At 43.5% G+C, this 17,115-nt stretch overlaps 2 protein-coding genes across 2 annotated transcripts; one reads left to right on the plus strand and one right to left on the minus strand.

Annotated features, from left to right (window-relative positions):
* Positions 1–793: 793 nt before the first annotated feature.
* On the minus strand, positions 794–6,242 carry si:dkey-260j18.2 (uncharacterized protein LOC325231 homolog). The gene is made up of 5 exons (XM_038273158.1): positions 5,795–6,242; positions 5,482–5,635; positions 5,308–5,386; positions 2,657–2,884; positions 794–2,492 (listed from the first exon to the last, which is right to left on the minus strand). Exons 2-5 carry the CDS (start codon positions 5,633–5,635, stop codon positions 953–955), a joined length of 2,001 nt encoding a protein of 666 aa, XP_038129086.1. The 5' UTR covers positions 5,795–6,242; the 3' UTR covers positions 794–952.
* Positions 6,243–6,933: 691 nt separating this feature from the next.
* On the plus strand, positions 6,934–16,205 carry sars2 (seryl-tRNA synthetase 2, mitochondrial). The gene is made up of 16 exons (XM_038273159.1): positions 6,934–7,243; positions 7,350–7,445; positions 10,295–10,324; positions 10,408–10,548; positions 11,427–11,481; positions 11,563–11,626; positions 11,707–11,812; positions 11,893–11,940; positions 12,060–12,168; positions 12,352–12,397; positions 12,482–12,569; positions 12,665–12,777; positions 14,445–14,538; positions 14,684–14,776; positions 14,854–14,919; positions 15,945–16,205. Exons 1-16 carry the CDS (start codon positions 6,968–6,970, stop codon positions 16,083–16,085), a joined length of 1,566 nt encoding a protein of 521 aa, XP_038129087.1. The 5' UTR covers positions 6,934–6,967; the 3' UTR covers positions 16,086–16,205.
* Positions 16,206–17,115: the final 910 nt, after the last annotated feature.

Here is a 17,115-nt window from a genome sequence, read left to right on the forward strand (position 1 = left end):
TAACTGCAGAGTCACATCACAGGCCCCGAGAGGACAACAGGATCACATCAAGAAATGTTTCAGTAAACTTCTCTAAACAACGCAATGAGGAAAAAAAAGCTCAAAAGGGCGTCACATTATTTCCAGCTCTGACACGATTTAATTCCTCAGATAAAAGATGGACCAGGAAAAATTCAGGTGCTCGACTAATCCCCAGATTCCACATCCTCCGTCACCGCTACGCGACGCACACGTACGCGTGGAGTCGAGCTATTTTCAGCTCCGCTCCGGCTTAAGATGCGGAATCGCACCAAACAGGAAAAAGAACGCTGAGAAGATAGTTTGTCAAATTAAATAACGACAAATCAGTAAATACAAATTAGAGCCTAATTCTTGTATATTCCTCAAACTAAGACTGGTTATTTAAATTATTGGATGCAAACTATCTATACTTTAACATACTAGGAATTTCGATCAAAATATTTATTTTATTCTAAGAGGCTTAAAAGTTTCATCATATCAGGTCATAACTCTCAAGAGCAAATCTCAAATCGTCAAAATAAACTTTTTATTGTCGGCATGGATGAAGAGATGCTGATTTTTGGAAGAAGAGAACAAACCAATTTTGTATGATTATTCTATTACAAAGGCCAACAATGAAAAAATTATCTTTGGGCTTAAACGTATGACTGATGCTGATGGTGAGTTTTAAATATGTCATATTAAATTAAGCGTTCATTACCGCATGTTTTCTCCTATGAATTAAATAATAATATAGCACATGCTCCCCTTGAGCATGTGCTATATTACGCGGTTTTGCTTTGCGCAGGCGGTCTGGATCGGAGCGGGGCGGTTGCGGAGGATGTGGGATTTTGGTGTAATCTGTTCCAGGCCTGCATGGTGGCTGCACACTTGTTTTATAAAAGTAGATTTTCTGCTTTAAATTAATGAATAGCAACAACATTGCATGAGCTCATTCCGCAGCGACAGGACGGCCATGGTGGCGCCCTTCTGTCCTGCTTCTGTCCTTCTTGCAGTTTTCTTTGGCTAGTCTTAATCTGGACAGGATGTGCTTTTTAGGGAATTTAAGAGTGGTGCACCCGAACTGGCTGACCCCTCCAGTCTCCCCGGGAAGTTTTTCCCGCCTCTGCACCCAGCTCCTCCAGCCAGGTTTCCAGCAGTACACGCTGTCGTAGAAGCGTGCGCCGTTTTCTCCGCCCAGAACGTAAATCCTCCTCTTCCACCTGGCCACGCCTCCTGCTGCTATCCGCCGAGGCAATCCGGGGAACACCACGGGACTGGGTGCTCGGTCGCTTCCGCCACAGCCGGCTCCCCGCTGCTCGGCGCTGACCATCACCCCCCCGCCAGTCACCTCCCTCTCCACCCCCGTCCCCCTGCCCTCTCTGAAGAACAGCACTCGGCCTGTGGCGTCTAAAGTCTCCAGATTGGTGTAATTCCCATCCAGGAACTTGGTGGTATCCCTCATGTATCCTCCAATGGCGCAGACCCCTCCTCTCACTGCCACGCCCCCGGCGAGGCAGGTGGTGCCAGAGTCCAAAGCTACGCGTGTCCAGCAGTCGGTCAGGGTGTGATAAATGAGCACGCCTGAGTGCACCACAGCCCGGTTCTGTTCCAGCGTGGTTCCACCCAGAAGGTAGAGGCGTCCACGCAAAGCTGCACAGGCAAAGGCTCGCAGAGGGAGGGGAAGCCGGGGGCCCGGGCCCCACTGGAGCGTAGTCAGATCCAACGCTTCGCTGGAGTCCAACAGCGCAGAGCGGTTACAGCCACCCAAGGCATAGAGCGAGTCTCCACACCCGAGCAGGCCCAGCATGGCGCGCGGCTGGGCCATCGCCGGCCTTTCTATCCATCTGTCCGACACAGTGTCGTATTCGTGCACGGCAGCAGACACAGAGCCTGTACGGAGGACTCCCCCCGCCACAAAGAGCCTGTCGCCCACCGCCGTGCACCCGGGGCTCACCAGGGAACACAGCGCTGCTAACTTCTCCCACTTCCCTGTCCGGGGATCAAAGCAGTCCACCGTGTGCTCCTTCAAAGCTACGTTTTCATCCTCCCGCGGCGTTAGGTCCACACAGACAATCTTTTTTTCAAACATCCCCTCTCTTGGTCTCAGAGGCCCCCCTAGGCCCTCCCCCGCAGCAGCAGGCCCCAGTTCCTGGCTCAGTCGCCGGCTCTCCTCCTGGGACAGCAGGCCGGGGCGCAGGTGGTGAAGCAGCGCCGGCATGTGGGCGTAGCGATCCAAAGGTTGGTGCTCCGCCCACCGGCGAGCCGCGTCGTAAACCTCGGCCTCGGAGTCCACCCCGAGGCGGTCGGAGCTTAGCAGACTGCCCAGGGTGCCGTGGTCGAGCAGCAGGAAGTCCTTCTGCCGCGCCACGCGGGGGAAGTGCTGGGCGACCAGCCGCAGGGAGGCGCGCAGCAGCAGCTGGTCGTGATGCGAGCGAGCTAGAGAGTACATCCCCAGGCAGTTCTCCACTGAGAGGTGCTCAAACAGAAACCTGGTGGGAAAGATCAACAAAACAGGATGGTTTCTCATGAACAACAGCGAGATTTTCTACAAACACAATCTAAAAACAATTTAACGTCTTCATCTTTTACATTTCTTCATGCTTGTAGTTTTATCCCACTTCATGTTAATCAGCCGTAAAAACTCGAACCTTACCTGGAGCACAAGTCCTGGAGGGGCATGACCTGAAGCCGGTTGGCAGCAACGAACAAGTCCTCGGCCGTCTCCAGAGAGAGACCCGCCTCGCCCGTGTACACAAACTGGATGACGGTCTCCATAACGGAGGGCGTGACTTCCTCCAGACGGATCTCGTTGAGGCGGGACTCCACCAGGGGGCTGGTGAACATGGCCCGGAAGTAAGGACTCACAGCCGCCAGCAGGACTCTGATGGAGCAGGAGAGACGGACACGTCCTTGAGACTAGAGATAGAATCAGGCATCAGTGACTCCTTGTTTGAGTTTGCTGCTCTGCTCTCAGTCATGATAAATCTGTCGCTACATTTCGGGACTTTTCAGACCTTTTTACTTGCAGTACGTCAAATGTGTCAGCGTGCTTGAGCCTGCTTATAACTTATACAAAACTGACCCATAACTTTTCTAATGTATGCCAGCGTTTTTGCCAGATACTTTAAAGGTCAGGCATATGCTGGCTAAATCGTCAAGGTGTGAAAGGGGCTTTAGTGACGTTAGAATGATTGCTGCTTTCCCTCCGTCTCACTACAGCAATGAGAGCTGCCCCCAGCGTCTCCCTACTTCCCCAATGCAGCCAGAGACCTGCTCGGTTTCCCCATTGCTGCTGTATAACAGATGCACAAAGCTGCCGATGATTCCACCCTGATTACAAAACATGATATAGTTTTTAATCCATTCTCTTATCTTTTTATAGCTGTTACAGAGACATAACCATACAACATATACCTCTGATTACTCCCTTTATTGGTCAAATTAGATGTATGCAGAGTGGATTTAAGCCAAGTATAAAAGTCCATACATTATCTGAGAAAGTAAGGGTAACAGATGTTAAATTTAAAGCTGCACGGATCAAATACTTGGACTGGATATCAGCTCTGATGAATTGGTATTGGCCGTTAAGCTCAATCCAGGTATTGGATTGGATGGAACAAACTGGATAGTCCTTTTTTAGCTAGGTATTATACATTTCTTCAACTGCTTAGGTAGCCAACACACGGTCTGCTCCTTTATAGACATGCTGCTTTTAGCTTTCAGCCAGTAGTATTAAAACATGGCTATTGGAGGCACTCTTACCTCCAACGCTATAGACTGTATGATTTCAGGTATCAAATATTTGTTGGATTTGTCTTTCCCATTGCCAATGGAAAGCCTTCTTTGAGCCAGCTGACTTGCAGTGCACAGCATCACCAAAAATCTGGACACTCAGGTCTCTCGCTGAAGCCACTTTAAGCTGAAATAAAAGAACTGAACACGTCTGTGGTTCACGCAACAACGCCAGACGGACAATCACGAACTAGCTTTGGGTCTAGTTTGTGCGACAACTGAGGGACATGAGGGCAAAAAGAGCAGGGATCCAGGTGGAAAAAGGGTCCCAGCATTCTCGCGGACCTCGCTCTTCTAGCTGGTCCAACTTCACGAGTCATTGGGGGGGGGGGTATTGTTGTGTTAACTGCAACACACACGCAGACGACCTGGTTTCTGAGCAGAGTCGGACTGGGAACGGTGTGTAAGCTTTCACTGCGAGTCTAGGTGGCATGTGGGCAATGACATAGAATGATGTAAACATATGCAAAACCCCATCATGAACCGAAACATATTTTTGCAAAATATTCTGATATAAATTCGTCAAATATAAGAGGAACATCGTAGTTTATTTCAAAGAAAGCATTTTAGTTTTTATTATAATTTAGTTTATTCTAAGGATTTTATAGTTTGAAGAAATAGAAAATGACACCATATGCCAACCGTCACAGGGATATGCATGACAAGAAGGGCTATATATACTACATGCATCATTTAGGTAGTTAGCATACTATTACTTCTTGAGCTCCTTGAGTTGTTTACTGTCACAGGTAGGAGCTTCGGCCAGAGAGTAAAGGGCGGATTATACTTCTGCAGCTGCACACATCAAATGTCGCTTGGGTCTGGTCGCGAATCAGTTTTGCTGGTATGCTTCTGCACCGTCGGTCTGGAATTTCTAGGGAAGCGCAGCAGTTTCCCGCCAAAGCGCAAGGGGGAGCCTATTCAAGAATATGCGAGAACTTCGGCGGACGGTCAAGAGAACTTATTAGGTGGCACTGGCAGGATTGTTTATTTTCCAAAACAACATGTCTGAGGCATCGTACAAGGGGTTGTACTATAGAAGCTCCTTGATCAACCTTTCGTAGTGTTCATCCTTTGTTATTACTCCTCGGTTTTTAAAAATGGCGCGCCCCAGCACCGAATCCAGAAGGATGACCACGCAGACAGCTGGAAAGGCATACCAAGGACCAATCACAGCCGCTTTTTGTCTGCGCACTTCCGCTTGAGGTCTGCGTGGGTTTGTGACTGTCCGACGTGTAGTCTGGATTTTTATGAGGTACGCAACAACGTTTGCAGAACCTCAGAGCAGGGGGGCGTGTTCGTGTACAGAGACAGATTTGATGGTTGCCGAGGCTATGTTTCAGAAGCAAAAATTGGCCGGTATGATTTAAGGAGGGCCAGCTTTTGCACGCTGAAATTAGGACCGGCCCACCGGGCAGACGCCAGGTATCACAGATTACCAGTCCGTGCCAGTTTCTGAGCATAAATCCGCCTTTAGTTGTTACCCTGCAAAGCGAGGTGACTGAACTCTACCTGTGACACATGAACTTCTTTCCCTCAACCAGCAACGTGACGTCACACAGCTGCTGGGCGTCCAGGAGCTGCTTTAGACCTAAAACACAGAGAGATGCACAGATTGAGAAAGTAGAAGGGGATGCAGACAGGTAAAGATGAGAGGGGGGGGGGGGGGGGGGTTGCTGTCTTCACCGTGGGTGATGTAGTCCCCCAGTGGGGTGGTGCTGTCATCCGGAAAGTCCTCCTCCTCGGAGTCACTGTCTGAGAGGGGCTCTCCTCCCCCTCCATCCCCGTCCTGCCATGGCTGGGGCCGCCAGGTAACTGTGCCCCCCCGCACAGCGTTCATCTGAAAAAAGGTTCCGCACATTTATCCTCCTGCTACATAAAGCTACTTTAGTTTGGGCGAAAACGAGTGAAGAAGCTGTTCTTTATTTTTTTTAAATGTCATTATTCAGATTATCAGTTTATATTTATTAAAAGTATGGCTCCGTTTGCAGCTTCATACCTTTGCTCTCCTTCTTGTTTCCACCGTGAAAGCTGGTTGGGCCTCTCCGAGAAGAAAAATTAAAGAGCCCGTTATGAGCGGACCAACTGCAGGGAAACAGACTTCCTGGTTACAGGAAACCTGTGAGCATTTTAAAAAAAAATGTCCTGGTTTAACCGAGCTGCTCGCCCCGGCCTGTAGTGCACCCTCGTTAGGCTAGTTTCTGCTCAGAGCCCCGGAGTGACACCATCCCTACCAGCGGACCGAGCGGGTTTACCTTACCAAGAAAACCCTTCGAGTCTTATTAAAAGACGCGTGTTTGTAACGCATATCTGTTCGGTCTGGCCCGCACACCCCGACTGGCAGGTGAAGCGGTGAAAAGTGGACTTGTTTTGGCTAAAACACGATCTCAGGGCAGAGCTTCCGGCGGCCGCTCATGTCTGAACCGGATTACCGCAACAGCCAGCTGCCGCCCGCTCTGATTGGCTGGGCATGTCACGTGACCGCTGTTTGTTGATTGACTCGTTTCTTGTCAAATATTTTAAAAACTAGAAAATAGGTATTTTAGCTAAAAGGATACGTTTTGACATCAACACCACGATCTTCATTTTCTTAAGTAAAGAGAGATAAACTAAATTTATATCTAATTTATTGCTTTATTTTCATGTTTCCCAGCTGATTTCCGCATCCGTGGTGCATTCAAATAAATCGTGTAAAACTGTATTTTTATTTTTTTAATTTAACTAAAAATTGCTTCAAGATAAATTACAAAAAACAGCTTTTAGATGTATATATTCACTTTGCCCATTTATTTTGGCCAAATAACGTAAAATGACTTCTGGTATATATAATTTTTTTGGCTAGTTGTGATTTTAAAACCGAGAGGATGTGAGACCAGCTAACCTCAATGGAAATAGCCTCTAGTTTTTTTCTTAGCATATATTCATCATTTTTATTAATTTGTTTATAAAATTTTTAATGTATATTTGATTGTAGATGTTCAACTTTATACACATCGATTAATATATTTATATAATACAGTTAATGAAGTAGGAATTAAGAATCGCTGTTTTTATTTATTCTACTCTTTTTACAAGCCTATTTCAACTCCCAAAAGTGCTTGAGATGATCATCGGCTGAATAAAGTTAGCTATTCCTACCTTCCCTGAATGCAGCATTGCCCTATAGAGAAACATGGCGACCTGCATGAGTGTTGTTACAAGAGTTAGAGGCGCGCTGTCAGTGCTACCGCCGATAGGCAGACGGTGGCCCTCAAGGCGCAGTAGCGCCGCTGTTGTCCCGCACCGCCTCCGGCACGGAGCCCGGAGCAGTCTGTACGAGCATGTCCGTGAAGGCTACAGCGACAAGCCCGAGCTGGACATGAGGGCGGTGTGTGAGGAGACCGACAAAGTCATCGTTAACGTGGAGAGCAGGAAGGGAGACCTGCGAGGAGACGATGTCAGGAAAATTGTAAGGCAGAGGCAGTAACTACACCTTTTAATTAAGTCATGCAGAAATCAGCTTTGTTTACATGGAACCGGGTTTCTCTCCCTTATATCATGTTTATTGGCTCTAGGTTGGTGTGTGGCAGGAGCTCCAGGCAGTGAGGACAGAGATCTCTGAGCTGGAGAAGGAGAAAGGAAGCATCAGCGAGACAGTTAAAAACCTGGTGGTGAGTTTTTACATTTTCTTGCAAATTTTAACCGCAAAAAATAACAAAGTACGCGTATATGTATGTATATATGTATACACTGTGTGCAGAATTATCAGGGAAGTTGCATGTTTGAGGATTAATCAAAAGACTCCTTAAAATCAAAGTTTCATATTTTTGGAAGTTGATACGTTTTTTTTGTTGTTGTTTTTTTTTTTAGATTTGGTCATTTTATGAGGATGTCTGTGTGTGCATGTAAATATTACAGTGCAGAATTATTAGGCAACGTAATAATAAACAAATATATACCCATCTCATTTGTTTAGTTTGACCAGGTAAACCAATATACTCAAAATTCAGAAAATAACATTCACGACATTCAAAAACAAAAACAAATCTGTGACCAATATAGCCACCTTTCTCCACCATGACGCTCAAAAGCCTTCCATCCATAGAATCTGTCAGTGTCTTGATCTGTTTTAGACTTAGATTTGTCATTTTGTTTACACAAGTGTAAAACAAAAAGAAATTTCGTTTGGAACATCTCTTGGGACAATTTCATCTTTTTTTTAAAAAAGTGCAGCCTTGAAAAATAGTAAAAAAAATATATATATAAAAATAGTAATATAAACATATGGCTGTAAATTAACAGTTCTAACATTTTTTTTTTTTATGCGATACACATTGTGTGCAGCAGCCACCACAGCCTCCCAGACGCTGTTCAGAGGTGGACTCTTTTCCCTCGCTGTAGATCTCACATTTCATGAAGGAACACAGGTTCTCCATTAGGTTCAGATCAGGTGAACAAGGGGGCCATGTCATTATTTTTTCCCTTCTAAACTGTGGTGTATTTTGATGGGTGTGACAGAGCATTGTTCTGCATGAATATCATGTTTTTTCTTTAATCATGGCGACTTCTTTTTGTACCACTGTTTAAGGAGGTGTCTTCCAGAAACTGGTAGTAGGTCTGGGAGTTGATCTTGACTCCATAATCAACCTAAAAAGGTCCCACAGGCTCATCTTTGATGATACCAGCCCATACCAGTACCTCACCTCCACCTTGCTGGTGTCTGAGTCAATAAGGAACTTGCTGCCCTTTACTGATCCATCCATCTGGCCCATCAAGACTCACTCTCATTTCATCGACCAAAACACCTTGGAGAAATCAGTCTTTAGATATTTCTTGGCCCAATCTTGACATTTTGTGTTGTGTGTCTTGTTCAAAGCTGGCCTTTTTTGGCTTTCCTTACCTTGGCCAGGTCCCTGAGTATTGAGCACCTTGTGCTTCTCGTCACTCCACACATATTGCAGCTTTGAAATATGGCACAACTGGTGGCTAATGGCTTCCTGGCAGCTTCATGCTTGATCCTTCTCAATTCATGGGGAGTTATTTTGCGTCTTCTTTTTTCAACACACTTCTTGTGCCCCGTTGACTATTTATAGTGATGTTATGAGATGAGCCGAGGCTTCGAGACGTGTGTTGAGTAATGAAGGGGGCTTTTTCTTTAAAGCACGTGTCGAGGCGTGATTCATTTAGAGGAGGGACCAAAATTGAGGACACCCGAAGCCTCGCTACCGTGATACTACGTGACTGCTTTGCGAAGTGGTTCAGAAAGCGCAAGAATTTCTGCAGGCATTTAAACAGCCTCAGGATTCAGTCAAGATGTGGGAGTTTGTAGGACAGTTGCTGTAATTTGGATAGAGTTTGGATAGATTGTAAGAATAGATTGGTTGGTTGTTTTTCCAACCAATCTAGTTGGTTAAAACTATTTTGGTTAGAATAAACAATGTAATGATCAAAATCTGAGCAAGCCACAGGACATAATATCATCGTTAGTGTTAAGTAGTATTTTCTCCATTAAACGGTCAACAATTTTAGTGGCTTCATTTGTAAGACACAGGCTCCCACTCCTGAGGTTGATGGTTCAAGACCTACCTTTGACTTTTGAAAGTTGCGATTATACTTAATTATTTTGGCTGATGAGGCTAATTTGCATTGGTTTGCCCTAGTAAAAATATAGATTGGGTCAAAATGCTGCCAAATTAGGTCGGTTTAGCCAAAAGATTGGTTGAACACACCTTCCAACCCGAGTAAAACCGGAAAAATGTGGAAAAACTATTATGTTTGAATAAAAATGACAAACCTTTTATTTTGCTCATCATTGCCCAATTTGCACAAACACTTTCACTGTCTGCTTGAGTTTATTTCACTAAAATGGCAGAAAAACTGTGCAACTTAAATGAAAAAAAGGAAAACAGTTGCAAAAAAATTCACAGATTTGATTACAAACTGTAGTCCTCCATTCCACCAGTAGGTGGTGACATGTTCACATGGAGCCTCGTGCACTGTGGGGATCATTGAAGCAATTTGGCCAAAATGGTTCAATGCCTCATGAGGCCTCATCTCAGCATCACTAGCTATTTGCCATGAACTGCTTGATTGTGCGATGATCCAACTTCAAAAGCTTGGCGATTTCCAAGCTGCTACTCCCCTCTGAAAGACATCTGACAATTTTTTACTTTTCAAAGTCAAGAATCTCTTTTCTGACCCAAATTTCCCAAGTAAAGGAAGTTGCCTAATAATTAAGCACACCTTATATAGGGTGTGATATATATATATATATATATGTGATATATATATATATATATATATATATATATATATATATATAGATATATATATATATATATATATAGATATATGTATGTAAGTATGTATATAAAATGAATATATATGTATATAAAAATGCTGGAAATAAAAAGTTTTCTTGTAAGATTATTTCTTTGGTTTGTTCCTTTTTTCTGCCTCTTTTCATGGGATTATAAAGTTGTGTCTCTAAATAGGTTAATTTTCTTTTTTTCCCCCACAGAGCCAAAATGACAAGAAAGCCCTTGCTAATGTGAGTGGAACCAAAGCACCCAACCTGTGTTTACTCTGACTATGATGCATCGCTCATGTCTGACCAAAAAGTTTCTCCTGCAGCTCCCAGAGTACACCCAGGCCCTGCAGAGGGGCCGCGAAATCCGCGTCAGATTGAACCAGCTCTACCTTAAAGACACTGAGCTGGATCAGGAGCACTACAGCCGAGCGCTACGTCTGCCAAACAGCACCCACCCTGATGTGGTGAGGACACACACGAAATAAAAAAAACTAATCCCAAGGATTCCTGATGAGGTTTAGGTTTGCAGCTAAAGCCTTGAGGTTACGTTTCTCCTTTTTAAAGCTGTTTTGTCACTCGAACAGTTTCATTAAACAGTTAATGATGCGAAAACACTGAGCTTCAGCAGCACAGCGCTGATACTGGCGTTCAATGCACAAATACAGACCGTGGAGGACCTCAGATTTTATTATCTTTAGATGCATTAATTACTGCAACAGCATCTTTAAAGATCTGCCAAAAAAAACAAAAACAAAGCACATTCAGACCAACCGATTCAAAACGCTGCTGCTCGTGTTCTCACTAAGACTAGAATAATAGAGCACACCATCGTGGCTTTAAAGTTCTTACTGCCTCTCATGGCTCTGAGAACAGACTTTAAAATGCTGCTATTATTTTATAAATGTCTGATAATTTAAGCACCACAATACATAAACAACTTGCTACCAATGTGTCAACTTTCCAGAACGCTCAGGTTTTCTGGTTCCAGTCTACTTTGTGTCATCAGAACCAAACATGGAGAAGCAGTTTTTGGTTTTTATTCGCCTTTAATCTGGAGCAAACTGCAAAACACTAAACTCCTTTAAGCTGAAGATCCACCTAATTAAAGCTGCCTTTGATCAGCAGGTGAATGGCTGTACACAGCGACCGTCTCACCGTGTTGATCTGATTGATGGTTTTTCTGATTTTGTGTGACGATTCTGATGTTTTGATGATTTGCTGTGTACTTGATTGATGCTTGTAATAATTTTACTGCACACTTGTTTTGATGTTTTTATGATGATGAAATTTGTTGTACTAATACATTTTTACTCACTTATTTACCCTTTTGTTTTATTTTAAGCCAGTTGGAGATGAGAGCCAAGCGAGGGTGGTGGAGTATGTTGGAAAGAAAGCAGGTGATTTATGTGTTTGAAAGCTCTACATGCTTCAAACTATATTTTTTATGGCAGAAAATCATGACCCTGCTTTGTTTACAGAGTTTGCGTTCAAGCCTAGAGGCCACGTCGAGCTCGGGGAGGAGTTGGGCCTCATCAGACAGAGGTAAGGCGGGTTTCACCGAACTAGCTCAATACGTTTGTGACCCATAAGTGAAAGCACCTAAAGACCATCGTTTCCTGCAGGCATCTGTCTCACATTTCCGGACACCGGTCGTATTATTTGAGGGGAGCCGGGGCCAGACTTCAAACCGCACTTCAGAACTTTGCCCTCGACACTTTGCAGCGACGGGTGAGATCCCATTTAGGAATATAAAGGCAAAGAAAAGCATAAAAAAGCATAGAAAGCTGAGTTCTCTTCATCTGCTGCAGGGCTTCATTCCATTGGTTGTGCCAGACATGCTAAAGGGGGTGGTGTTTGTGAGTATCACATCTAATGCCAGCAGTATGAACTGAATGACTTTAAACCAACAATCAACTTCAAACATATATATTTAATGTCTTCTATTCTCTTGTTTTTTTACCCTCCCCACATCCAGGAGGGTTGTGGGATGCAGTCAAACGCTCAGCGCTCTCAGGTCTACTCCTTGGACCCGGCACATTTCCCAGACCTCAACCTGGCTGGAACGGGGGAGGTGGGGGTGGCAGGTGAGACTTTCTCTCCTTCATGTTTCCACAACACGCCTCCACTTCCTCAGGCTGTTGAATTTACACCGTTTGTTCAATACGGAGAAACGGTAATGGAGAACCTTTGCGTTCATCTTACTGTTAGGACTGTGCATAAATCCCTGCTGAGTTGCTGTCATTTTTTATTTGTTTGGATGTTCACAGGCTATTTCATGGATCACGCAGTAAACTGGAAGGACCTGCCTGTCAGGTGAGAAGCTTTCCTCACTTCATCTTCGGTTGCGGACGGAGCGACTTGTAACTAACCGCCGCGGCTTGTCGTCTCTCACCGCAGGACGGTTTGCAGCAGCACCTGCTACAGGGCAGAGACTGACACTGGGAGAGAGACGTGGGGCCTTTACAGAGTTCATCACTTCAATAAGGTCAAAGACACAGAAGATGGAAGATTTGAGTTAAAGTCCAGATGGAAAGTTAATCCTAAAGGCTGTGGTCTTTATCCCTTTATGTTCTGCTTCAGGTGGAAATGTTTGGGGTGACGGCTGATGAGACGGGAGAGGAGAGCTCCCAGCTGCTGGAGGAGTTTGTTTCCTTGCAGAAGGAGATGTTTTCTGCCCTGGAACTGCACTACAGGTCAGGAAACGCACAACTGCAGCATCAGGGGTTGAATAAGCAAAGAAAATGTTGACAGATTTGTTTTTCATTGACACTTTAATATGTGAGAAAACCTGTTCCCTCTGCTGCAAATTAATTTTGTTTTTTATTCATATAAATAAAAGTTGTCTGTTATATTAAACCTGTATAAGAATAAACTTATACTAAACACCCCCCCTTCATTTAAAGAAGGGAAATTATAGATATAAATTAGTGTAGATATAAATTTATCAGATGTTGCCACCAGTATGTCTTTGTTCTTTTTAGAAAGAATGCTTTGGCCCAATCCCAAACTGGCCCCTAAACACTAACCCTTGTTTGTTTGTTTATTGTTTATTTGAAATGTGACAGTGTACATTAATCAACATTAAAACAATGTAAATATACCCGAGTTAGCTAAGGAGGGCTAATTTTCATCTGTAGTCCCCCAGCCAGGTATAAAAAAGGCAACCTTAAAAATAAACACACGTATAAAATCACAAGATACAATTACAATACCAATTACATAAAAACATTATGGTTAAGAAATACAATTCATGTAAAATAATTATAAATGATTTAAATACACACAGCCTGAGCACTAACCCTCTGTTTTCACGTTCCCGCGGAGGTTCCTCCACATTAAGGCAAATCCCAAACCCTGTAGTGGGTAGGGCGAGTGGACCGTTCAGCCCTTAAAAAGCGAGTCTGCATTAAGTGGAATTTGGATGCAGGTGTAGCAGTGGCTTGATGGTGGAAGAAATGCGTGCATTTAAATGTCAGTTCCACCAGTTTGCTGCATCTTCATCACAAAAAATCACCAAGTTAGACATGAGGAAAAAAGTATTTATTTCCAAAATGAAGGGTCCTCTTTGACATAGTTTTTTTCTGACCATATACATTAGTTTTAAGAAAGGGGCTGCAGCCGTGCATATGGGGCATCCCTGTGTTGCCTTAGCAACCACTGCTTTTCCGTTGGAGGGAAGAGGCTGTTCCTTTTCTTGTTTATACCCCCCCTCACCTTTAATCAAGGCGCCTTCCACAGCTGCGAGTTAAACTTTATTGCGATTTAGACTTGATAAATAAGTGTTAGTGGTTAGGGGGCAGTTTTTGATCCAGCTTTTGAGTGTGCTTACACCGACAGATTGAAAAAGGTCTGCTTGGACAGGAAGAGGCGCCTCTAGTGGCTAAAAGTTACATTGCTGCTTAACTAAATGTCTGGTCCCGGTGTTTGGCTCCTCCACTGAAGCAGTTCTTATTAGCTTTTTAAACCTGCTATTATAAATGATTTTCCTATAGATGTTAGGAGAGGTAGATCTTGGACGAAAGAAAATGTTTTTAAACTACAATTAACTGCAGCCACAGCAGTGAAGACGCAAAACGATGTGGCATTTCCTCCTTAGTCAGAAGCCTGAAAGTCTTTCTGCTGGGTTCAAATCTCTCATGGAGATACTTTTCAGTGAAACCAAGGTTTAATAGGGTCTCAGGTGACAGAAGAGGCGCTGTCCATCTCACTCCAATTATTTTCTGTTGTCTTGCTTTAAATATAAAATATCCCGCTTTTGTTTCCAGTTTCAAGACCCAGAAAAAAAACTTGTTCATTTACTATGATACATTTTTCATGGCATTTGTTGATCCTCTTGTTTATTTTTGTTCCTTTTGTACAGAGTTCTAGACATGCCCACTCAGGAGCTGGGTCCTCCTGCGTACAGGAAGTACGACATCGAAGCGTGGATGCCAGGGAGGAACAGCTATGGAGAGGTCTGCCCCACTTTAGTGTCATCGTTTCCTTAAAGCAGTCGATATATTTCGAGTTTCATTAATATTCACCCGTTAATCTGCAGTTAAACACAAGCAGCCACTCCGATGAGTGACTGAGCTGATGCTGCTCTTTCCTGTGTGTCAGATTTCCAGTGCCTCCAACTGTACAGACTATCAGAGCAGACGCCTCAACATGCTGTATGAGAGGGAGGGCGGCAGCCTGCAGTACGCCCACACAGTAAGGACCGCCGCCGTACGCTGCTAATGCTCTGCAGTACACCATGAACCTGTCGTCTCTCATTGTCTCTAACCTAGGTGAACGCCACGGCGTGTGCGATTCCTCGAATGATCATATCAATCCTGGAAACCCACCAGACCAAAGTAAGGCACAAACCGTCCATCTTTCCATGCTGAAAACAGGAAAGGGTTAAAATAAAGGAGCTAATTTCCTGTGTTTTGTTCAAATTTAAAGAATAAAGGTCTTCTGAAAACTTTTTTTTTTCTCTGTGGCTTCACAGTTAAGTAGAAATCTCAAGATCTTCAAAGTAAAGGACAAACATCAAATCTATATTTTATTCTGCATTAAAGAAATCAACATTTAACCTACGGAGCAAGTGGAAGAAATAGACAAAGTTTCAGAGTTTAGTGATAAACTGGGATCATTTTCTGGGTCAGTGGTGCATAACATAAGTTTTTTTTTATTTCAAACAGTTATTTTAAACGGTTAGATTAGAGTGACAGTGGGTTAGTTAAAAGTCAGAAGTAGCAGGTTCTCAGGAGGAGGAAGCTTCATAGATGAAGGGAAGGATGCAGAGGGTTTGGTGATACAGAAGGATGCTGAGATGGAGGGAAATGATCCACTGAAGAGATCGCTAAAACATTTAGTTTGTACTGTTTAAAAAACAATACCTCCCAAAGATTAATTTCACATGTTGACGGGTTTTATCTTTGGGTTACGTTTTCTTCCATTAAGATGCGTCTTTAAGTAAGAAGAGTTTAAGGCCAATATCTAATCTTTTTCTTCATGAAAAAGTACAAGAAGGACCTTATTCTGCTCATTGAAAAAATATTATTTGTTAGAATAAAAGTTAATTGGAGATACTTTTTACTTTTATTTTACTAACTTTTGAACCTAAAGTGAGTTGAAGTAAACTTGCATTAATGTAACTGTACTTTTACCCGACTACATTATTTTGGTTTTCTTTCCACCTCTGCTGATCATTGTTCCTCTGAAGGCAGCTATGTTTTATTAAGGGGTATTGGAGGAAAATGGAGACTAAAAATCATACATCACTTTGGTCTTATGTCATTTTTATCCCATAAAATTCTAATAAAATGCAGTCAAGATTGTTGTTACAGAATGAAAATATCCTGTCTGGTGATTTAAATTGCCTTTTTAACCTCAGGATGGAACAGTGCGCGTTCCTCGAGCCCTGCAGCCTTATCTGGGTCTTGAAGTGATTGAGAAGCCAAAGTACACGCCGCTGAAATACATCGGACCCAACCAACACAGTAGACCCCCCAGGCCTGGTCTTAACAGAAGATGAAAGTCCTGCCAGCAGAAGCTTCTGATCCATTTCTGGTCAAACAGAGCAGTTCCTGCACAGAGAAAATGGGGTTGTTGTGTCATTTTTCTTCAAATTAAATAAAGCATACTTGAATCTTGAGTTGTGTAATTATTTTATTTTTAGAAGACTTAAAGTTAAATCTTTTAAGCTATTGAATCATAAATGACTTCAATGACTCTATCTGAGCTTGGGTCATACAGATCCAAGACAGAAACCAAGTTTTTCTCACACTTTAACAATGGTTCTACTTCCATATTTGCCCCAGATGGAGCTTCTCCATCTGTCTGTGGCTTAAAGGGGAGTTAAATATATTTTAAAAAACTTGCTCAAACTCTCCTTCTAATAGAGCTGATCCTACACCCCAAATAGAGTGGTCTACATTGTCCCCGGCCTCAGACCTATAGAAACAAGCTCTCCGGAGCAAACCAGCAGAACCACCTCGTCTGAAAACAGCAAAGATGTGACAGATTCGTAAAGCAGACATCCTTAGTCAGAGAAAGAGGCTCAGGAGCTTCACACTTCCTCCCCATTCCTAAAACAACTGGGTGTCTGTTGGAATAATTACGTATAAGATACTTAATGTTTGTTCTTATTATGTATAATGTGTGATATATTAGTGTTCCAGAGAGGTGTTGCACAAGCAGTGCAGGTCAACTCTCAGGAAGTATTGCTCAAGCTTAACGAAACCAGGAGGTTCTCGGACAATTTGACCGCAAGACATTTAAATGCAAAATGACCTGTTCACTGAGGCTGCAAATTTAATTGTATTTCTTGTTTCCTATTCCTTTAGCACAACCTCAGCTTGTGTAACCAGGGACCCCCCCCCCCCCCCCCCGACTTTAATAAATAGCGAGGAGAAAGCTGAAGACCGGCAGAGTGGGTTGGAGATTTGTAAACTCTGCAGTCTCCTCCTCGCGAGTAAAACTAAATTAATTGTCTCTGTGCCTTCTTTCTTTCCTTATATTTATGTGTGGCAGCAGGGTGGTGTATACAGGAAAGAGAACCTGAT

This window comes from Cyprinodon tularosa, unplaced genomic scaffold, assembly GCF_016077235.1.
Source record: "Cyprinodon tularosa strain WSP-4 unplaced genomic scaffold, ASM1607723v1 ctg86, whole genome shotgun sequence".
In the NCBI taxonomy this organism is placed as follows: Eukaryota; Metazoa; Chordata; class Actinopteri; order Cyprinodontiformes; family Cyprinodontidae; genus Cyprinodon; species Cyprinodon tularosa.